This window comes from Thunnus albacares, chromosome 22 (assembly GCF_914725855.1).
Source record: "Thunnus albacares chromosome 22, fThuAlb1.1, whole genome shotgun sequence".
Lineage (NCBI taxonomy): Eukaryota > Metazoa > Chordata > Actinopteri > Scombriformes > Scombridae > Thunnus > Thunnus albacares.
Window position 1 is genome coordinate 24,459,730 of NC_058127.1, and position 16,558 is coordinate 24,476,287.

Below are 16,558 nucleotides of genomic sequence, written 5' to 3' on the forward strand. Positions count from 1 at the left end.
ACCACCATGTCTGTGTGTTAAGTTTGGAGCTAGAGCTAGGAGACGATTAGCCTAGCTTAGCATAACTGGAAGCAGTGAGAAAACTATAACTGTAACTATCTGATGGCTAATCTAGGCTAATTGCCTACTGACTCCAGCTCTGCAAACATGAGAATGGTATCAAATTTCTCATCTCACTCTCAGAAAGAAAGTGAATGGATGTACTGTATTTATTAATGTTGTACAATTATCATTGAATCATATGGACATATGTGGTAATACCAACATCTGATCAGAAAATGTATCACCCTTTTAAAAAAATATTCTGTTCTCATATAAACTGCATTAATGTGATAGTAATTTTTATCCAGACACATAATATTTAATATATCAATGCTAATAAGCTGGACAAATTTAATTGCTGAGTTTACCCTGAAACTATTTTTCCCCCAATTTCTGGCTTCAGAAATTTGGAAAATTGGTTTTCAGCACCGTGACTTCTGCACATTGACCTTTAACCCCTCCAGCTGCCCTCCAAACTATAATTTGTAGGAGTTTTCATATCATTTTTATTTGAACAGTGTCCCCTGATTACATATTTTAAACTGAAAAGTGTTTGGGGTGGAAATTACATGAACGTGGCATTACTATTATGTGTGTTAGCATGTGAGTGTATGTGTATGTCCGTTTCTTTGACTGCACTCTAACCCTCCGGAAGAATTTTGAGTGTCTTCAAAACGAAGCAGATGTGTGTGTTATGTTTATGTACTATGTGTGTGTGGGTGGAGGAGAGAGAGAGAGAGAGAGAGAGAGAGAGAGGCAGAGAGAGGTAGAAAGGAGGCACGAAATAGAGAGAGAGGAAGTAAGCTATAATTAAATGCATGTGTGTGGTCATATCAGTCTGACTTTAGTGCGTGAGTGCGTGTGTGTGCTTACATGAAATGTCTTCCTCTACAATTAATTTCTATTTGAATGTCAGCAGAGAACTCTGCCAAAAACAAAGTCTGATATTCTATAGCCTTATACAATTATCTTTATGACTATAATACTTGGCAGTGTCAAGACTTCAGACAATGAAATTATACAGTTGTACTTTTTCCAATATAAATGAACTCAGAGAATCAAATTTGGAGGATTTTCTTTCATAACGTGTCCTTTTCTTGATTTTCTGTCTTGTTTCAAGTTGTTGGAAGCTGTTTCTTCAAAGTCCTTGACAGCAGTGAAGTTCTGTGAGAAACAAGTGTAATTACCTCACTGCTTCTGCAGGATTTTTGTTTTAAACAAAAGAATAAGACGCAAGACGCATGAACATTTTCTTATTTGCTTCTAGTGTACTCAGCCATGCAGATAGTTTTGGTTTTATTTGTCCAGGTTTTGAGATATCTGTCTCTCGGATATCTGCCTCATCACACATCACAATATAGGTGATTGGAGCTTTGTTTGTGGTGCTCATGGCACTGAAAAATTCCATTGTAAAATGTTTTATCAATTTTTACTTCTGTTAATAATCCACAGTGTTATACATTTTCATAGGGGCTACTTCAACAAAGAAATAGCTAGCTGGTAGCTAGCAGGTGGGTCAGTTGTTGAGTGTAATGTTCATCATTTAAGCGATCGGTAGCTGACGTTAACGCTAGCTTCAGTAGCTAAAGTGCGGAGCTGTTAACAGTATCAACAGCTAGGGGTCATCAGTCAAATATCAAATACTTTCAAACTTGCTATATTTAGGTTTATATGTTATGCTGTCATAAAACAATAACACACTTTCCCAAAACTGGCCAAGTATGCACCACATATAATTTAAATGTCACAATTATTCTTGATTAATGTGAAGTAAACCACTAACATACTGTAACATCTCATTAAATGTTCGCTAAATTTGTCAACGTCTCTATAGAAACGTTTTTTCATGTAGAAACAAGACAAGAGTTTGTCATGTCATTGTTACAAATGTATCTTGTTTGAAAATATGGCACCACCAGAAATACCAGAAATACATGCCTGCAGTCTAACTTATTGAAAATTATTGCAATTGAAACCACAATATCGGTTGGAAAAACCACAGTTAGATATTTTTCATTTAGCTCTGCTCTGGATGTTACAGGTTTTGCTTCACCGCCATGAAAAAAGACTGATAATGAAATTTCAATAGGACCACAATCACAAAACAGCATTATCAGTGTCTGACATCATTCATTTTATGTGTGTGTGTGTGTGTGTAAGATTTTGTAAGGTTTACCCTCCTCCTTTGATAGCTGTGTCATCTGGTTGCCAGCCAACCAGAAGATGATGATGATGATGATGTGTGAGAGAGAGAGAAAGAGATGCATGAGAGGAGACGGGCGAGAAAATGACAAATAGAGAACAAAAGTGGATGATGGGATGGTCCACCTGTGTCCAATTAGTTTTCTGTGTGTGTGTGTGTGTGTGTGTGTGTGTGCACCTTCTAAGTGAGTGCACTTGAGGGTTCAAGTGTGTTTTTAAGTGTGCGTGCACTTGTGTGTTTTTGTGCGTGTCATGTGTGTAATTAAAGCCTGTAAGTATGTGTGAATATGTGTAATGAAAAACATGTGTGTGTTTGATTCTAGGTGAGTGCATACTTGTGTGTGGGAGAGTGTGTGTGTGTGTGTATTTGGCGATGAGTCACCTTGTTGGTGAGTGTACAGTTCTGTTTGTGTACATGTGTGTATGAATACATAGAAATGTGTGTGTGTCAATCAGTATGAGTGTGTGTTTAGCTGTGTGCACTAACAGACTCAATTAATACACAATGCTACTCTAGATCAGAGGTTCTCAAACGTTTTCATGTCAAGGACCTCTAAACTGATTCAAAGTAGACCACGGACCCACATGTGATAAGATTTTTGCTTTTAGATGTTTTATTACAGAAATTGTATGAAACCCATGACCAACAAAGTCACATATTCTGTCATTGTGCTACTTATGGATGTAATTAACTTATTCCCCATTTTGCTGGGGACCCCGTGAACCCCCTCAAGGACCCCACTTTGAGAACTACTGCTCTAGATTATCTGAGTGTACAGTGTACGCTGCAGGCTGTATTTGTGCTAGTTGTGTATACATAAATGTGTGTGTGTATGTGTGCTACTGCAGAACATGATACTGCTTCCAGGAAGTTCATCTGCGTCATTTGAGGGACTCCCCATATCTCTGATTGGATATTTAACTTCCCATTAGTCCGCTCAGGATTACATTTGACTCAGCAGTGTGATGGGAAACAAACCCCCCTCTGCCTGTTTACATTAGTTCAGCCCTCCGCTGGCTGAACCGACTAAGTGTCTGGCAGCGGCTTGGGCCAAACCAATCCGCAGAGAGGCCGGGGGGTTGGGGGCAGGGGGTGATGTCCTTATCAATGCCTTCACTGTGCAGCATCCAAAATGCAATCTTGAGGAAAAAAAATATTCCCCGTGGGACTTGTCTATCATTCCACCAAATTTTGTTTTGATTTCACTTGATCCCACCAGATATTTCTTGGATTTTGAAAGATACGTGAGAATGTAAACTTTGTGGGCAGATAGTTTTCTTGCTCTGGAGTGAATGCTGTGTTGCAGCAGTGAAAGGATGTTGTGGCTTGTGTCAGAGTGAGTCATGGTGAAATGTCATGATGATGGTTTGGTAGCTAGGTGTGGGCTGGTGTTTCAATGGGGCGTTTTAGCTGAAAAATATGTAAAAGAGAATGTCAGCCAGAATGAGCCAAAGCCAAAGTGACTCTCTTTTTATACCGTAAATTCTCTAATTATAGGTGGTATTAAAAAAATGAGCCAGTCTCAATTAGCAACAACAAACCATTTCTTAATTTTAGTGGCTGTAGGAATATTTCAAATCTGGCATTTTCCTAATGTCGGTTGTGTTTTATTTGCTAAATTGTGCTCTTAAACTTACACTACTAAACATTTTGGAAATTAATTGTTGCATTGATGGAATTAGTTCTACTTTTCCCGTTTCCAAAATGTTCATATGTAAGAGCAGAATTTAGAAATCATCAGGACCAGTCTTATGTGTCAGGTTCCTAATTTATTCCAGTTGCTTCTACTTTGCAGTTTTATTGATCAGTGTGAAGCTTCTATCATGACACTTAACACTTCCTGCAGATGTTGAACAGTAAATTCACAAGACTTGGCGCACAAGTCGTAAACAGTCAAGAAACATAATCACAACGTCTTAATCGGAATGAATTTGAAGTTTTAATGCGAAAATGAACTAAAATCAGTTTAATGAGAATCTTTTTAGATTTGATGGATTTACTTTTATATTTCAGCACGTCAGCTTCTACATTTCAGCAGGAGTTGTAAACAGCTGCCTCAGGGTGTTTCTGCAGGTGTTGGTCCAGTATCATCTTGTGTTGCAGCTGTAACATCACCTCCTCTAATATCTCTGTGACTGTCACATGACCGCCTGTCATATTATTCATGGAGTGCTTTGCTTTAGAAAGATGCATTTTTAGTTACCAACTTCATGTCAGACTGTATATTCCCTCTTAGTTTTCATCACAGTACAGCGCTGCTCTGATGACACGTCATTGACAGCTTGATTTTTTTCTAATTGTTTCAGGTCCACTAGTACCTGGACTGTTGAATCTGTTATGTTTTTGTCTGCTGAAGAGCAAAACTTCAAATCATTTTTTACTCTTTTGTGACATTTTTTTTGAATGAAACTGGCAATTTTACAAACGGGCACCTACTCATGAACAGGTGACATTCATCTTGCTGAAACGAGTGATTTATAATCATGAAGTGCAGAGAGTTTGGAACACTTGTACGAACAAAACCTCACAAAAAAAAAAGAGGGAGAGAGTTTTAGGATAAGAATACCAAAATGTTCTCGCATGAGAGCCATTCTTTGTTGTTCTTGATTTATGAATATGATATTTCCCTAAGAAACAAAAAGGTTTTACACAGTCGTCAACCAGTCAGTTGTCAGCGAAAGCAGACAAAAGCTGTATTGAGAAAAATTTATTAGTTTGGTGAAGCTACTAAAAATGAACAATGAAATGTGTGTTCAGACCTTTCTGGAATAACAAGTGTAATATTTCAAATTTGCATTAACAGCAAACAGCAAATTAAAACAAAATCAGATGTGAAAACTGAAAAAGGAAACTCATAAACAACTTTAAACTTATAAATATGCATAAAAAAATCCCGCTGTTATAGAATCATAAGGAGCCTTTTATCATGCTGTGTTGTTTAGAGTGTAATCGTGAAATTGGTGCAGTATTCCTCCTCTAATGATGGTTTTATACACACACATACACACACAAACGCAGTCCCCTTGAGTCTAGAGGATAATGGTAATGGACACAGAGAAGCCTGGTGTTTAAAGGTCAGCTGGCAGACAAAACATCCCTTCATCCAGCAGTCCTCAACATGCCTTCAGAAGCCACTTCTCTGTCTTAGAAGAAGGTGTTTTCCTCCTTGTGATTGGTACTACACAAACTATCTGTTAGACTTCTATTTTGTAGAAGTGGAATTTTGTGCAGCATAATGGTGCATGCGTGTATCTACTACAGATTATCACTTTCTTTATGCAAATTGGACCTGCAGTTGTCGTGAGTGTAGGTGGTTGAACTGGTTCATGAGGGTTTGAATACTGATGAGGTGTGAAGCTGCAGAAGACCCATACTTTATCCAAATGTTTAGTCTCTCTTAGTTAGAGTTATATAGAGTTTCACTAGGAATCAGTGGTGAACTACCAGACCAGATATGATTATTAAAATCTGATATGAGTCCTGATATTTAAACAGTTTTATTGCTTTAGAGATGGAATTGAATTCTGTATATATGCTCTGTCTCCCCAGGACCCCAGATTCAACGCTGAGGTCGACCTGATCACCGGTTACAAGACCCAGAGTATCCTTTGTCTGCCCATAAAGAACCACAGAGACGAAGTAAGACGACACACACTGGAACATTACACACACACATAGTGTTTAACTTCTGAATCCTAAAGTTATAAATGTTAACCATAAACCACAAGCTGTAAAAGGCTTATAAAAGGACTATTAGTCAAATGTTTAAGAATACTTTTTATTGTATTGTATTATATTTCTTCTGGGAAATTGCCCAGAAGAAAAGTAAATACACAATTTCCCAGATCAAGAATTAATTTTCATGGTCAATGATATTTTTATCTTATTTATTGTCATATACACAGTAGTGTACGAAATAAAGAGATTTTCTGTCTTTTAAAAATTGTGGGCATTTTTGTTAATATTCCTGTTCTGTTTCTGTTGATTGATATGACTTGTTCTGATACTGTTTTTTTTTTACTTACTGTGTGGCTGACTGCAAATAAGCATATTTCCTACAATGTTGTGCTGTACCTTTGAGTTCCTACCTTATCCAGTATGGTGGAATCTGAGACTTTGCAATTTAGTCAAAGAGGCCTTGCTGACAAGAACGTGCACAGGATCTATGATACTGAAGTACTCCGAATTTCCTCTAAATGTCTCACTGCCTTTTGGAGAAGCACTGCCGTTAGGTTACCTGCTCCAGTTTTAACTTTGTGATACAATGTATATTATATAATATTTATAATCTTGCCAGTCATTCCTGGCATCTTCTTGGGAGAAGCTAGAATCATATATTATATATATGATTTTGTATATCATGCATATAAAGATGCTATTTTGACAAAGGTGTAGCGACAGCTTTTTCATCAGCATTGTCTCTCTTGTTGTCTCCCCACTGTGAAGCAGAAATAAGGTTTAGAACTTGATTTTGTGCTTCTGCACATGGTTGGATTAATCTGCTACAGGGCCCCTATTAAACCCCCCTTCTCCCTATGTTCTGTGAGCTGTTCATAGTTTTTCTACACTTCAGGGATGAGTATGCTAATTAATTTGTACAAACGTTCAAATAAGGATAGTGGCGCTAGACATCATTCACGGACGGTGTTGCATTCTGTTGTACACCTGAAAAGTGGCAGGAGTAGTTGTGTGAAAAAGGAAAATAGAGAGTGTATTAAGTGGGCGTACTTGTCAAGATGTCAGTTTCAGAAAATTGCAAAAAATGTTAGATGCAGCTGCCCCGATACCGACGTGTGAAAGGTTTTGAGGGCAGCAGGTTTCAGATTCTGTGAGATGATCTTACAAGTACTTTGTTAAAAGCACACTGGGGCGTGCATAAAGCAGGATGTACAGAAATGAATGACTCTTGTCATCAACTCTGTCTGTGTTTTATCCATCTTACCCATCGTAGGTAGTTGGAGTGGCTCAGGCTATCAATAAGAAATGTGGGGAGAACGGTGCCTTCACTGAACAGGATGAAAAGGTCGGTAAAATTCATTATTTCCCTTTTTTTACTTGTGTTATCATACAACAAGTTAGAGTAATTTTTAATTATGTTATTTTACTCAAACCTGCAGTAAGTCACATCTGTGTGCTGCACTTACTAGAAATTATAATGGAGTGAAAATTGGTTTTCCAGCATTCCCTAACTAAATAGAACTTTCTGGTTTGTAATGAATAACAGATTAACATTCAAAGTAATCAGGACTCACTCACTTGTGTTGAAGCAGCTTGATTCATTGGCATAATTTAACTGATTTTACTTTAAATGCTGATAATTCCAGTTTGTAGGGCCAAACAACTTGAAATTGTTATTTTGTCAAAGAATATGAGTTGGTTTTACAAGTCAGTTTTACAGTGTACAAGCACCATGTTTTATTACTGTGTCTAAACTCAGCATCAGGAAAAAATATCTGCAGGTTGTTGATCTGAACTGAAAGTGTTGAATGAACTGGACACTGTTACCAAACTTGTGTCTGAAGCCCTCAGATACACTCAACTGTCTGCCTTTGCCTCAATCCGTCTCTCTCCATCTCTATGTTTCCTCTCTCATATCGTCTGTCATATCTCAATCTTAACTTCCTTTCCCCTTCTGCTCTGTTTCTCACTGATTTATCCTTTTTTCCATGCATCAGTCAGGTCTTTCCTTCTTCTCTGTGATGCCAGATGTTCTGTTCCTCCCCAACAGGACTTCTCAGCCTACTTGGCCTTTTCAGGCATCGTCCTGCACAACGCCCAGCTCTATGAGACGTCGCAGTTGGAGAACAGACGCAATCAGGTGGGTGTGAGCATATATTTATGAAAGTATGTGTACGTATAGACACGACACTGTGCACAATGTGTTCTAATGAGTCCTCTGTGTGTGTGTGTGTGGGTGTGCAGGTGCTGTTGGACCTGGCCAGTCTGATCTTTGAGGAGCAGCAGTGTCTGGAGGTTTTACTGAGAAAGATCGCAGGAACCATCTTGTCCTTCATGCAGGCCCAGGCTTGTACTGTCTTCATCGCCGACGAAGACTCCATGGTCAGCACACACACACCCACACACACATGCTCAAATACTAAAAACATGCTCATACTTGTGTTTCCAATGCATGTCACTCATTCGGCCTCCAAATTATACAAATCATGCTTGTCTGCTACCAGTGATATACCCAACACTTTCTGGACTATTTTGAACTAAATTACTTTATTTTACACATGGTGCGTTCAGGTGGTTAACTTGTAAATTCTGCCATTTTCGGATTTACCACCAAAAATTTGCCTTTGAATGTCCCACGAAATGGTTCCACAATACCTGAGCGCACATGATGGATGACTTGCAGTAAACCGTAAACCAGGTTAATGCTAAATATATCCATATGACGTCCAGTGCACAGTAGCACATGTCGTGACTGCTAACAAGAGTAAACAATGGAATTTTTATCTGGCCCATATTACTGCCGCAGTCAATGTGATGGATTTATCAGTGAGCGTGCAAACACTCGGTCAAATGATTCGTTTTATGAAATGCTGCAGAAGTCCTCGCAGGTCAGACAGTCACAATGATGGACACTGATTGGCTGAAAATATGATCTCCAACAGTTTCAAAATTGAAGAATGTCTCCTTTAGTCAACGTGATATATCAGAAGTACACAGTTTTCACCCAGGTTTATTTTATGGGTCCCATAGTTTACTGTTGTTTCCTCGGAATGAAGGAATATGTCATGTAAATTCATAGAAGGATTCCTGTAAAGAGTTATGTAATTTGGCACCAATTAAAGGGTGTAGATAGTGTTCATTTGATCTTTTATTCAGTGCACAGCCGGTTGCCTGAACATGCAAAAATGCAGGTGTACAATTCAACATACAAAGATAAGATTTTCAATAATAAAATATATTCACTCTAAATGGAGTAGTTCTTTTAAGGAAAATATTAGAAACAAACGACTGTTTATATACTCAACACAACTAAACTCAACTGTCTTAGAACTTTGTCCCTATAAACTTACATAGTTCTTTCCAAGAAACGTCATGGTGAATTTTTAGAAAATCACTGCCCCATAGAATAAAGGGATACGTAAAGCTGAAGCGTTAATTGATTTTATATCAAAATCCTGATTTGAAAGAGTATCATTTTCAAATCGCAAGAGCTGTGATTTCAATTATAACATACATGATTAACAGTGTCTTAACAAGCTGTCATGTTTGTTTGTCTGATATCGAACATTGTCAGACCAGATATGACTCAGTTTGCTTAAGTTTATCGTTTGTAAGCAACATTGACATAACCCGCATAAACCAGCAGATTGTCTTATTACAATTACAGGCCAACTATGTACAGTAAATAATATTGGCAAATTAGATATTTTCCTCACACTTTTCTTCATAATGTCATATTTAGTTTGCTTTTTGTTTTATATGAGTAAGCCAGATTTCCAGTTTCTACTTATTGTACATTTTTGCAAATTTTAGATACAATTTTACACAATTAAAGCAATATTGTTTCAGCAATATATAATAGGGTTTCCCTCTCACCATTTTTCATCTCTGGTAATAGCAACACATTTAGAAAAAAAGTGATGTCTAATCTCTTACAATATATATATTAGACTTTAACAATGTCAAAGTTACAGGCAAAATTCCTTTATTTACTTTCCTACAGAAAATATGGGCTGATAATGCAGCCTGTATGTATGAGTAAGTACTGAATAATTAATGATATAGAGGCACAAACAAAGACAAATAGTATGGTGAATATTTCTTGAAGCCGTGGTATGCATACATTGTGCAGCAATAGAATGAGCTGTTACAGCCAAAATGAAAAAGTGATAAATGGCACAACTGAGTGAGCAAAGTGAGACAGTGCGAAGGAAGTGATGATGATGATAATGATGTGGAGGATTTGTTGAGGTAAACAAAAGAGCAGCAGGATAGAGAAGACACCAAACAAAATAATCCTCTCAAGCTTTACCGTTGTATTGAAACACTGTTGTCATTTATTTGCTATCATATTTCATAGAGTAAGAATTTGCATATCAGCTAGCATAAGACGGTTTGGTTTGTTGTTAATTCATTATATTAAGTACAAATACAATGTATAGGAGTCTGTAGATATAAATTGTAAATGGTAGATGTATTATCTGTACCTTACCAAAATTCAAATTGTGTTAAAAATCAGAACTCTAGGTTTGTTATCTTAAGCTTTATTTCTTTCTTTCCAGGACATTTTGTGCTTGGCATATTATGAGATATTAGTTCCAAATTGACCATATAAACCAAAATGGTAGTTCCCCCCTTAGCTGCCTTGCCTCAAAGACACAAAATGATCTGGAGGACCTTTTCTTGAAGAGGGGTCCTGTGTCAAATCAAGTTTGAACCATTATTACATCTGATTTTGGGCTTGCATGGTGTATATCCCTAAATTAATGTGTTTTATCCTGTGGCCAGGTAGTATTCCATCAGTGTGGGATGTTTATCCATCTCTGTTCTGTTCACCGCTCACATATTTCTATATTTTTTAATCGTTCTGGGCACAAGGATGTTTGTTCACCTCTTATGACCTTTTAGTGCTGAAGCATAGTCTGGTACTTGCTCTAATTTCCAGATAAAGGTTTCAGCTGCATGCTATAAAACCTGAAATGTTTCATCATTGAACAAAAGCTTTTCCAGCTACAACAAAGGCTGAAAAGATGTATTCTCATTGGTAGAAAATGTTGTCATTCAGGAAAAGGACAATAGGAATAATATAATAAGAATTTTGCTTCTTCAAATTCAAGCTTCTTTCACACAACAAGACAAAATTTACCAACTATTGTTGTATAATGATATTTTTTAGGTAACTGCAGTTCATTAGTCACTAACTAAACTCAAAGTCAAACTTGGTCCAGTTTAATTCAACTGCACCCACTTTTTTGTGCTTCTTGACATCAGCTTGATATCTGCAGGCAGCTTGCTAGCTAGCATTAGCTAATTCGCTACATGACAGGGACAGACTGCTCAAAGTAAGATCCGTACACTAATGATTAAAGGTAACTTCTCATCAATAAATACCAAGGGCGCAAATCAGTGTGAAGAGTTAGCTAGCCGCCTAGAGTCATGGAAGTCCCGTAAACTTTGGTGAGCGTATATATACTGTAACAATTCACATCACAGTTCATGGGAGTTTACGTTGTGACTCAAGACAGCTAATACAGCTATCTACATTACTTTTTGACTAAAAACAAACCTTTTCACGCACATTGTAACAGCTTGTTTTCCATGACGTAGAAATTTGACATATAGCAAAAACAAGTCCAAATCGAATTAATCTAATTCATTCATTGATTTTGATTTATCGCTCAGCCCTACATACATTACACCAAAATATATGGATAGTGTAGTTTGCACTGTGATACATTTTAGGGAGGACAACCTGACAACTTTGGCAAAATATAATATAGCCTATATCATTACTAGCACAAGCCTTGGAAATCTTTGTAAAGCCGCAGTTTGCACAAAGAAAATGAAAACAGAATTCAAAAATGACAAAATCAAGTCCAGAACATATATATTATATAACAGAGTTATTTTTAGGTGTTTTATAGTAAAATAGTAAAAGACAGGGAGCATTTGTTCTAAAGGTAACTACCATGTCATAATAATGGCTGTTCAAATAGCTTTGTAACATATCAGTACGACAATGGAAGGCCGTTTTGTTTCACTTACGGCTGAAAAATGAAATGAAGTTAAACAGAAGGAAATGAATAGCAGCTTTCAGGAACATAATGAGGTATGTCAGACTGACTTCTGACACTTGACCGCGAGTAGAAATACAGCATTTCTGCTCTACAAATCAACAAGTTTTATACACAGAGCAGACAGGACAGTGGCTGGCCGTGTTTTAAGGTAAATACAGTCTATGCTTCTTACTGACAGTCTCTTTCACTTTACTTACTCACACACACATGCACACACACACAAGCACACTGTTAGAGTCCTCTGTGGGCATTAACATTTGTTTTGGCTTGCCCTCCTAAGGGGCGTACAGTGCCTGAAAAACACACACTCACACACTTCACACTCACACACAGAAAACAAGCACACAGGAAAAGGAAGCTAATTAACTGTCATACACCGAGGGAGATTGATAGACGAGCTCAGTTACAGCACTCCCACATCTCTATAGATGCAAGGCAACTAAAAACCAACTCATGCCCGCACATCACCTCCAATAAAAATTTATATTAAACCACAACGACAACATTTAAAATCCAGTGCATAAAAAAGAGTAACTTGTTTAACCTTTTTTTCTTGTCCTGTAACTTCAATATTGCAGACTATTGAATTTAGTAGCACCTCTGAACAAATCTGTTTGCTGGGATAACCTCTGTGTTGAAGACTGTTTACTAGTTAAACTGAGTCTTCTTGATTGGTGCATACTGGTCTAATGCAACTAAACTAATTTGGTTTAGAATTTTTTCTGACAGAAGAAATTAGAGAATAGGGTATTAGAGTTGATGAAGATGGTAGTCATACGTGGAAGATTTACATTGTCACATATATACAGGATTTCCAGGTTTAGACTATGATTTAACACCCCATGCTAGCATACTAGCATACTGGTGTTGCAGTGAACTGGAACATGCTTCTGTGTGAAAGTTCATTCTTGAACTTGGGAACACTAATTTGACAAAATAATTTTAACTCAAGGTCCACTTACTGGCTTTTTCTGGAACTCAGCAAATGGTGACAATAGAGTTGGTTTAGTGTTTTGTGTCAAAGGGATACACTTCCAAATTTTGAAGACATTTAGCTCTTGTACAAGGTCCACCTACTAGGGATGTTAATGATTAATCATTAACGGATTAAGTGACGTTAAGAATTAACTGGTTAAAAATGTACTAATCGACAATGTATGTTTTGTGTACCATTTCTCCGGAGCTCACATATATGAATTTTTATACCACGAGAGGGCGTACTTCACCTTTGCAGTTCAGAAAAACTACTAGTGCAACAAAGGAAGAAGCAGTCAGTGGGAAATGATGAGGTTAGATGAAGAGGGCAAAACATAGTCCAGTGTGGGAGCATTACACTGTAAAAGAAGATAATGCTCAATGTAAATATTTCGACACCATCTTAAAATACAATAACTCAGAAGCTTTGCTTTATGAATCTTATAAACGTGGTGGACAGTGAGGGATTTCGTGAGCTACTGAACTACATTGAACCAGACTTTGCATCCCTTCAAGAGGTACAATTACTAGCCGCGTTGAGAAGCGGTACAATGAAAAGAAAGTCGAGCTTGAGGCGCAGTTACTTTCAGCCGACAAGGTGGCTATAACAACTGACTGTTGGACTGCGTTAACTGCAGAGAGTTACATCACAGTTATATGCCACTACATCAATAAAGACTGGCATTTGAAATCAGCGGTCCTGTTAACCGAGGCCATACCAGTCAGACACACAGGGGACAACCTAGCTGTAAAGTTGAACGAGGCTGTGCGGACATGGGGGCTAGCTGGTTGAGTGACAGCCTGTGTGGCAAACAATTTCACTGGTGCTAACTGGAATTCTGTTCCATGCTTCATGCACACTTTACATTTGGCCATGAATGATCGATTTGCCAGCTATGTACACCAAGTCATTGCTGCAGCTGGGAAGCTGGTGAGGCACTTCAATCATAGCACCGGAGCACTTCTCCAAAGCACTGGAGAGCAAGCAGCAACAAATGAAACTACCAGCTCACCGGGTAATACAGTCCTGCAAAACAAGATGGAACTTGGTCTGCAAGATGTTTGAAAGTCTGCTGGAGCAATGCTTGGCAGTTACCTCTATGCTGTCAGATTGCACAGTGACCAAACTCCAAGATGCCAGAATATTGGAACTGAAAAATGAATACTGGCAGCTTATGGACGATGTAGCGCCACTCTTGGGAGCACTCCATTGTGCCACTACCATTATGTCTTCCGAAAAACAGGACTCAATCTCCAACACATACCCAATCACCTTCAGTCTGATCAATTCCCACCTACTGAGAAAAGAGGGTGACAGCAGCTGGGTTGTGGAGGTCAAGTCCAAAGTCTGGGCCTCGCTGGATGAATGAATGAAGGTAATTACCTGCACTAATTGCATTCCTTATTTTACCCAAGTTATCCCGGATTTTTTTTTTTTTACTGTTGCAATGTAATTTTTGTATGAACACTTTTGAAACTGTTTATTGGCTTAATTAGAACTACAAATGTAAGATAACTAATGCATAGCAATTATTCAGTGCATTATGCATTATGTGCACAGGTTCAGTCCCCAGACTTGGTGTTATCACCAGCACTGATTGCGCCAATGTTAGATCCTGGCCACAAACACCTTGAGGACCAGTACTTTTCAAATTAACAGTGCTGAAACAGAGGTAAAAAGTTACTTGGCGACAACCCTGCTCCTCTGGATGTAAACACTGTTAGCTGGTAGAAAGCAAACATGGAATGATTCCCGAGGCTGGCCAGGTTGGCCAGGCACTATTTGTGCATCTCAGGGACACGGGTGCCATCAGAGAGGGTGTTTTCTGCAGCTTGACTTAACAGTGAACAGACTGCGCACAAGACACACTCCTCCACGTAGAGTATTTTTTATTTTCCTTTTATACAGCACTTTATGTTTATTTAAAAAATGGGTTTGGTTTGGTTTGGTCTGCCTTGCTAGTATAGAAATGGCAGTAATTGCGCCCCATTTGACATTGTTTTGTTTGGCGGCGCCATTTGTTGAATAAGGACAGGCAGCTGTTTCAAATGAGAATCTTACTGTTTTATTATTCTGTTCATTTAAATTGTTTGTGCTTCATGAATTAATGTTTCACATAACTAATTTGCTACTAGAATTGTTTAAATAAAACTTAAACTGAGACAAAAACATGCGTTTAGTATCTTATTAATTATTAATGATTAATTAATTATTGATTGTTAATATGTTCAACTATCGATTAAGGAAAATGCACGAAATTTGCAACCCTACCACCTACCAGCTTTTTTCCTGAGCTTTCAACTGCATGTCACAGACTTCATCAGCATATGATGACAACTGAGCTCCAACTTGGTTTTCCATGTTGTCCAAGTTGTTCACTGAGGTGGTTCAGTTTCCTTATTCACTGATGAAGGCCCTGAGATGCAGTTGAACACTCAGAAAAAAGTAAGTTAGTAAGTGGACTTTGAGTTACATAAACACTTTAAGTTGTTTGGGAAAGATGTACATCTAACTTGACTTACTATAAGTCATTTTGGACAAAAGCATCTCTTTCATTCAAGCTAAACACTTGCACAACTGTTTTCACTGAGTTTCACTTAAGGTACCTTCAACAAAAGAGAAGATAATCAGGGAACATTTGCTACTGTGTTCGGGTGGAACAAAATCTTCTTTATACAGGACATGGTCTCAGTGTTACATGGTTGGAGACCATTCCTTACAGTAATGACAGTAGCCCTTCGACAACAGCTCAAATTTAATCTTTTCTGGGAAAACTCCCAACATTTTTACTCTGAAATAAAAATCACAAGGTTTCACACTTGTTCAGATGAGAAATTGGATAATTAATATCATATGAGGGTTTGAAATAAATTTTTCCTTACAGAAAGGTAAGTGCCACTTTATCACAGCGAAGGTCAAAAAACAGAAAAGCACTCCCTCTCAGGCTCCCTCTGTTCTTGCTGTATTTATGGAGTGAGTGGAGTGGGACTGCAGGGCGGTCAAGATGACGACAGCAAGTTAAGCGCTCTGCCATAATTTTGGACCGCAAACAGCAGTGGTTTGAAAGGAAGGTGGTGACTCAGGGTGATTTCGAGAGGGGAAAATGACAGCTAATATACATGTAATGAGACTGCCCACCCAGAAAATGGAGCGTTATTAAAGGCTTCCTTAGTAAGGGCAGATTTAATCAAAAACCTCTGGTTTTGTTGCAGAAAAACTCCAAAGCCCCTTTTTTTTAAGCAAAGTAAAGTCTTGAGTCTTTCGGTCCTTTCTTGATCATGCATGACTGGTTAGGGTTCAGAAAATGGTCCCAATTATTTAATTCATTTTAAGTGGTTATGAGTGGTCGTTATAATCAGTTTGGAGATGTGTGAGTCAGGAATTGCACATGTTAAACTCCTGAACAGACACACACAAAAAAAACATTTGTACAAAGAACAGACAGCTGCTTGATTATCCCAAGGGCTGGGTAATTGAGCAAAAAAAACAAACCCTGCAGAGGATTAATCATGTTGCTGAGAGCTTTAGGAGTGTGGTTATGTAAACATTTTACAGATGGATTAAAGTCTGTGTAAAGGAAAA

The 16,558-nt window shown here is 38.0% G+C and overlaps 1 protein-coding gene across 5 annotated transcripts in view; it reads left to right on the plus strand.

The window, feature by feature from the left end:
* The window catches only part of pde5ab (phosphodiesterase 5A, cGMP-specific, b), a 95,392-nt gene that overhangs the window by 37,359 nt on the left and 41,475 nt on the right, over nucleotides 1–16,558 (plus strand). For all 5 annotated transcript variants that reach the window (XM_044341138.1, XM_044341137.1, XM_044341135.1 and 2 more), the window contains 4 exons: nucleotides 5,795–5,884; nucleotides 7,197–7,268; nucleotides 7,974–8,063; nucleotides 8,168–8,305. In XM_044341138.1, the coding sequence (XP_044197073.1) occupies nucleotides 5,795–5,884; nucleotides 7,197–7,268; nucleotides 7,974–8,063; nucleotides 8,168–8,305 (390 nt within the window). The remainder of the gene's footprint in view (nucleotides 1–5,794; nucleotides 5,885–7,196; nucleotides 7,269–7,973; nucleotides 8,064–8,167; nucleotides 8,306–16,558) is intronic.